At 47.0% G+C, this 7,306-nt stretch overlaps 2 protein-coding genes across 2 annotated transcripts; one reads left to right on the forward strand and one right to left on the reverse strand.

Annotated features, from left to right (window-relative positions):
- Positions 1 to 2,556: 2,556 nt before the first annotated feature.
- On the forward strand, positions 2,557 to 3,330 carry LOC120848638 (the record flags this gene model as incomplete). The annotated part of the gene is made up of 4 exons (XM_040220650.1): positions 2,557 to 2,633; positions 2,696 to 2,869; positions 2,936 to 3,028; positions 3,084 to 3,330. Coding segments are annotated over 4 exons (591 nt in total), but the record flags the coding sequence as incomplete, so codon positions are not given.
- A 565-nt stretch (positions 3,331 to 3,895) lies between these two features.
- LOC115314043 (protein ALP1-like) lies at positions 3,896 to 5,149 on the reverse strand. The gene has a single exon (XM_040220651.3). It carries the CDS (start codon positions 5,144 to 5,146, stop codon positions 3,911 to 3,913), a length of 1,236 nt encoding a protein of 411 aa, XP_040076585.3. The 5' UTR covers positions 5,147 to 5,149; the 3' UTR covers positions 3,896 to 3,910.
- Between the last annotated feature and the right edge of the window lie 2,157 nt (positions 5,150 to 7,306).

Below are 7,306 nucleotides of genomic sequence, written 5' to 3' on the forward strand. Positions count from 1 at the left end.
TAAAAATTATTATTATTATTATTATTAGTGAGGTCCACTGTTGAAAAAATAGTGCCTCCAAGCACGCTCACCACAAAATTTGTTACAGCCCGCATCAGATTTACCGCCAGTTTTTCAACAGCGTTCAGTGTTGTGTTGGCTCGATTATGCCTTAGCTTTGGAGCATCCGGAGTTCTGCCTCCACTGTGGTACACATTGCAAACGGAACAGGGCTAGCCTTCAAAAAACGCAGTGCTGCATCTTTTTTCAGATCCAGGTTCACCGAGGGTTCTTTGTGCCTGCTCATCCCTGGGTGAAGAACTTCCTCATGTGTCAGCAACGCGTCATCTAGGGTCTTGCGGTAGAGTGCGACTAGTATTTCCTTTTAGGTCACCATGGGTTGGTCCTGCACCTCTTCCATGGCTGTGGCCCGGTAAGTCAGCACGCAGGCCTGCTGGTGAGCAAGTTTGTTGCCCTCTACCACGGAGTGGGCAGGTACCCATTTAAATTCTATGGGCTCCTTTGGGGGTCTTTTGTTTTTGAGCACCTGCAGCGCTTTTCAGGGCACCAAGCCCGACTGGAAGCTCCGGTATGCTTGGTGTGAGTTGGCGATTACCCTGGTTTTGCCCGGCAATAGGTAACCCCGTCTTGTTCCGCAATGCTTCGATTACTCTTTTAGCAAGTGTATTTATGTACCAGTTTTATTTCACACACACTTGTTCTCACTGTTTATATTATACTCACCAGCCCTGTAGGTATCAGCCACCTGTCTGTTCATATGTTGATCTTTTGTATTTTTCATGTACTCCCCCCCCCCCCCCACCCACCCACGCACGCACGCACGCACGCACGCACACCTTATGTAATGCTCCTGTTGGGGCCTTTAAAGTTACAATAAATAAATAAATAAATAAATAAATATATATATATATATATATATAAAAAGCTGCCAGCAGCATTGGAAGAATTTAGGAGCGGGGGTGGGGGCAACTAGTTTGAATTCCTGTGCCGACGTGACGCCACACATAACTTGAGCACATTATATAACATTCCCACCCATCTGATCGGCATTCCTAATCAGTTTTATTTCCATATGTTCAGTGACAATGTAAGCCAGTTTTAGATACTATACTTTTATAGTATTACTTTTCCGTACTTCTCACTGCAACGTTTTCATGGCGAGCATACTGTTCCCAGCTGCAGATCACGACAGCCGCGCACAAGTAGCGAGCCTCAGTTGGGCATCTAGGACGTAGTACGTAGCTGTTGCGCGTCTCGTACGCACTGCAAAATCTGCGTAAAACGGTCCAAACTTCTTTCAGCAAGCGCTGTGACCCAAGGGGGTATCGGAAGTCGAGTGTGTTAGCGCACCGCAGCTCGTACGGCGAAAGGTCCCGCTGCCAGGGATCCCCACCCCTACCCGTTTCGATCTGTTGTGAGGCGCAGACCCCAGGCTAGCAGTCGTACTGTAGTGGCTAAATTTTCTCATCTACAGCCTGAAACGGTGTCGCCAGAACCTAGACAGGCCGATCGCACGCTATTTAAAATAGTGAACGTCTTATTTTCTTCCGCTGTGCCCAAAATGACGACAGTGCATGCGATTGAAAGACCAGCGGACAGGCTACCACTCTTGCCTTCGAATCGCTCGGGAGTCGGGCACCTGCATTTGCACCATGATCGAAGAACCAGAAAGAAGCGATGTCAAATCACATCGACACAGAATCGCTCCAAGCTTCCTTGCTTGTGCCCTTCAGCTCTGCGCGCCGTCAGCCGTATCAACGCTAATCACAATTAATTAACGCCTGCCGCGCGCGTTCCGCCGCTCATACAAACAACCACGCAAACAACAACAAACAATCAGGGTGTTATGCTGCAGAAAGTTACTTCCGCCAGTTTTAGCGAAATGCGGAGCTGCTCAACCCATGCTCAGCCGACGTTATTCAAGGTATTGAATTTGGCGTAAGGGTAGTGTGTTTGGGGTATGCGAAAAAGACTACGGTATTGACTATGGCATACGCCGAAATGACTACGGTATTGATTTTGGCGTACGCCAAAACCACTACCGTAGTCGGAGCGGAGGGGTAGTGAGATCGGCGTCCTACACCGGCTCCGAAGCCAGTTCAGCGTTCGTGCAGTAGCAGACGACGAAAGCAGACGACGAAAGCAGACGACTCTTCTCTTTTTTGCTCGCTGTGCTCGGTCATTAAAGCATGTTTGTTATACACAACAACGTAGAAACGGAAGTCTTCCCACTTGTGGACGAAAATGGTGTGCCCGTAGTGGACGGAAGCGGGATGGTGTACGTTACCGAAGGTAGGAATAAGCTCGAATTAAATACGTTAAAAATCGTAAGAGGGCTGCGTCGGCTTGCTTACGCAGCCTTGCTTACGTTTCGTGAATGACTTGCTTAAGCCAGTCATTCACCTCGCGATTATACATCGATGTTTACAATGTTCGCATTCTATTCTTTAAGACGGAGAACGAGTTACGCTCGTCTTTGCCTCTGAGCCGGACGCAGACCCAACTGTCCTGCAGCCTGCGCGTCCACCCACAACGGACGTCGAAGGGCAGCTGTGGAGTGCCGTGAAGACGAAGTTCTTTATCGGCTGTTATAAGGAACTAAAAGAGCGTCTGAGAGCAAAGGGGGGTTTCAGGTATGTCTTTGTCAGGATATATTTTATAATACATGCTAATACGTAGTAAACATCATGTTTAGGACCAAACGAGCCCTTTGGCAGCAGCTGGCCGACACCGTCGTCGGAGAGTTCGGCGGCGTTGTCACCGCTGACCAGGCCGAAAACAAGTGGAAGTCCTTGGAGAGAGCGTACAAGAACGCCAAATCGAAAAACAACAAGTCGGGCCACTCTAGGGTGCATTTTGAATACGAGGAGTACGTACGTTCACTAATTTTTTTATATAGGTCATCACTTGTAAACGTGCTGTTTCTGTGGTTTAGCGAGCTTCATGACATCCTCGAGAAAGAGCACCATATTTCACCAACTGTGTTGTTGGCGCCGGGAAGAGTGCTTGAAAAGGAAGGAGACACCAGGTAAGTACTTAAGAAACGTATAATCAACGTAACATAAAAAAAAAAAATGTTTCAGCGCCGAGGTTGAAACCTCCCGAGGGACAGAGGCAGGACCCTCCTCCCTTGCCTTAGGGGTGGCTCCGCCCTCAAACCAGCGTGCTCCGGCCGGTACACCGAGCAAGCGAAAGAGGGAAACCGTCCTGGGCTCGCTGCTCAAGGTGTTCGCCGACATGGAGGAGAGTCGCAAGAAACGACATAAGGACCGGATGGCTCTTCTCGGGCGCCTCGTGACTGCAATCGAAAAGAGCGCGCCGGCACAGTAGACGTGCTTCATGCACCTCAATGAACTTGATTACAGTTTCACTGTTTCGCAGGCCGTTTTATTTATTCTTTTGTTATTGTTTTGACTGGTGCACAAATGTGCCGTACGAATAAATTCGTTCAAATTGTCTTGCTGATTTTGTTTGCCACTCCTCTGTAGTCCCACGATTCATTCTTAGTTTTTACAATTATTTCCGAGTTTTGCAGCATGTATTTTTTTTACCGCCATATCTAGTTTTTTTGTTTTTTTTTTATTTTAGGTTTTGTTGGTTGTTAGGTTGAAAATAGCTTTAGGAACAATGTTACGTTTTAGGAGTCACTGGCACTGACTACCTGTGCATGCCCGCATATATGTATTCTGGTATACGAACGTACTAGGATATTGGATCAAAATAATACTGTACGCAGAAATGAAGGAACGAAGTAACCCGTTACTTTGTTTAATTGTGTTTTCATGAAGTCGGTACGCTTCATTTTCCAAAGCTCAAGTACCATCTTTGTATGTTCACACACACGCACACACACACACACAAAATAAAAAAAAAAGAATATTTTTGGAGGATCAGGTGTAGATATCGCTTCCTAACATTCGGTCTTAGCAATGGCCTCTCGGATCCGCTCGGAGAGACTCCTTGTGGCGTCGTCCGGTTGGATCGCGTGGTCGTCGTCGTTGGTGACTTGGTCAGGCGGGCGGGCGTTGTTCAGGTCATCGAAAAAGTCTCTCTCTGCATTACAGAGGTTGTGGAGAACGCAGGCGCCCATAACGACAAGGCAGCACTGTCTGATGCTGGCGCTGTCGACCAAGTACATTCTCCGAAATCGCTGCTTGAGCAGCCCGAAAGTATTTTCGATTGTCACTCTCTGTTGACCGTGCTTCGTGTTATACGTAGTCTTCCAGGACGGCAGGGCCGCTTTTGAAGACTTGAAGGGGGTCATGACGTATGGCAGCAGGGGATAAGCCGAATCCCCCAGCAGGTACCCACCCGCACACTTGGCTTCCGCGTCCTCGAAGATGGGGCTCTCCTTCAGGATGCGGGCGTCGTGCGCTGAACCGGGGAACCCGATGTAGACGTCGATGAATTGATTTTGATCATCGCAGATACCCTGCAGGACAATGGAATGAAACTTGCTCCGATTGTAGTAGGAGTTCGGAGACTCTGTTGGTCGCAGGATTTCTACATGGCATCCATCAATCGCCCCGATCGTTTTGTGAGGCCCTTTCCCCTTAGTTTTCCTCAGGAAGCCGGCTTGGCTCCTCCGACGTCTTTCCTGGTCAGGCCAGGTGATTATTTGTGCGCTGATACTGTTCAGAAAGTTCAGAACTCTTTCAATGCAGAGGTGAACGGACGACTCCGTTATGTCAAAGCGATCCGCAATCTGGTACATTGTGGCTCTCGTGCCTACGTAACTAAGCACAATCAGCAATGTCTTCTCCGCCGAAATCTGCGGTCGTCCACCAACGGAATCCGGGTAAAACGCCGAAGCTTCATATCGACCAGCCAGCTCCGCGTGTGTCTCTCTCGAAAGCCTGAACAAGCGCATAAATTCGAAATCGAAGTAGGTGTCGATCACCTTTTCGTAGTACAGGGGAACCCTGTTCCTGTCAGTCCGTGCCGAAACAATCGAGGCGAGGGCGATGATGTCGTCGAGCTCATCGTCGCTCTCGTCTTCGATGAGCGCTACTGCAGCGGCCAGTAAATTCTGACGGGACATCGTCATCTTGATCTCGCGAAGGTATCCAGGTACGTGGTCGATGAAATGTCTATGAAAGCGATCGCAGCACGAAATCAGACGATATAAAATGCAGACATGTTTCATTAGATGCTGCACGCACTTTGTAATGTAAAGAAACATACATGGAAAATATTTTTGTAAAAAAAAGTAATATAAAACTAACGCAAATATCCAAGCGCTAGCAGACAAAATTCCATGACGACGCAGCCAGACGGCAAAAGCAGACGACGTCTTGCGCATCCGTTTTATCGGTACTCCGGAAGTCGATCACAGCGCCAGTCCTAACGCGGTGGCTGCACTGGTTCTGCGCCGCCGCTGCACGACTCCTGCACTCCTCTGAACTCGGACAGAACTAGTTCAGAACTTTCTAGCCGAATCGAACAGACCTCATATTTTACGGATAATCGAAGCAGGCACCAAGACGGCCTTATTAACGAGAGTAGAGTGGAACTACAGGTGGGCTCTTCAGAGAGCAGGCTTCCCGTCAGCGTGAGTGAATGGTTTTTTAATCCAGACGCATCCACGCTATAAAGTTTGTTTGATGTAAGTCGCCATATTGTATTCCTGATAAAACCATTCTGAAATTGATCTGAAACCATTATTTTCGGATTATTGAAGCAGGCACCAAGACTGCCTTATTAACGAGAGTAGAGAGGAACTACAGGTGGGGTCTTCAGAGAGAAGGCTCCCCGTGAGTGTGAGTGAACGGTTTTTCAATCCAGACGCATCCACGCTATAAAGTTTGTTTGATGTAAGTCGCCATATTGTATTCCTGATAAAACCATTCTGAAATTGATCTGAAACCATTATTTTCGGATTATTGAAGCAGGCACCAAGACTGCCTTATTAACGAGAGTAGAGAGGAACTACAGGTGGGGTCTTCAGAGAGAAGGCTTCCCGTGAGCGTGAGTGAACGGTTTTTCAATCCAGACGCATCCACGCTGTAAAGTTTGTTTGATGTAAGTCGCCATATTGTATTGCTCATAAAACAATTCTAAAATTGATCTGAAACCATATTTTTCGGATAATCGAAGCAGGCACCAAGACTGCCTTATTAACGAGGGTAGAGTGGAACTACAGGTGGGGTCTTCAGGGAGAAGGCTTCCCGTCAGCGTGAGTGAATGATTTTTCAATCCAGATGCATCCACGCTATAAAGTTTGTTTGATGTAAGTCGCCATATTGTATTGCTCATAAAACCTTTCTAAAATTGATCTGAAACCATATTTTTCGGATGATCGAAGCAGGCACCAAGACTGCCTTATTAACGAGAGTAGAGTGGAACTACAGGTGGGGTCTTCAGAGAGAGGGCTTCCCGTCAGCGTGAGTGAATGGTTTTTTAATCCAGACGCATCCACGCTATAAAGTTTGTTTGATGTAAGTCGCCATATTGTATTCCTGATAAAACCATTCTGAAATTGATCTGAAACCATTATTTTCGGATTATTGAAGCAGGCACCAAGACTGCCTTATTAACGAGAGTAGAGAGGAACTACAGGTGGGGTCTTCAGAGAGAAGGCTCCCCGTGAGTGTGAGTGAACGGTTTTTCAATCCAGACGCATCCACGCTAAAAGTTTGTTTGATGTAAGTCGCCATGTTGTATTGTTCATAAAACCATTCTGAAATTGATCTGAAACCATTATTTTCGGATTATTGAAGCAGGCACCAAGACTGCCTTATTAACGAGAGTAGAGAGGAACTACAGGTGGGGTCTTCAGAGAGAAGGCTTCCGGTGAGCGTGAGTGAACGGTTTTTCAATCCAGACGCATCCACGCTGTAAAGTTTGTTTGATGTAAGTCGCCATATTGTATTGCTCATAAAACCATTCTAAAATTGATCTGAAACCATATTTTTCGGATAATCGAAGCAGGCACCAAGACTGCCTTATTAACGAGAGTAGAGTGGAACTACAGGTGGGGTCTTCAGAGAGAAGGCTTCCCGTTAGCGTGAGTGAGTGGTTTTTCAATCCAGACGCATCCACGCTATAAAGTTTGTTTGATGCAAGTCGCCATATTGTATTGCTCATAAAACCATTCTAAAATTGATCTGAAACCATATTTTTCGGGTAATCGAAGCAGGCACCAAGACTGCCTTATTAACGAGAGTAGAGTGGAACTACAGGTGGGGTCTTCAGAGAGAAGGCTTCCCGTCAGCGTGAGTGAATGGTTTTTCAATCCAGACGCATCCACGCTATAAAGTTTGTTTGATGTAAGTCGCCATATTGTATTGCTCATAAAACAATTCTA

This window comes from Ixodes scapularis, unplaced genomic scaffold (genome assembly GCF_016920785.2).
Source record: "Ixodes scapularis isolate PalLabHiFi unplaced genomic scaffold, ASM1692078v2 PGA_scaffold6__148_contigs__length_123643588, whole genome shotgun sequence".
Taxonomy (NCBI): domain Eukaryota; kingdom Metazoa; phylum Arthropoda; class Arachnida; order Ixodida; family Ixodidae; genus Ixodes; species Ixodes scapularis.

What these genes read in the sequence shown, in the direction of transcription:
- LOC115314043 (XM_040220651.3), bottom strand. Translation starts at nt 5,146, where the DNA reads ATGAAACATGTCTGCATTTTATATCGTCTGATTTCGTGCTGCGATCGC.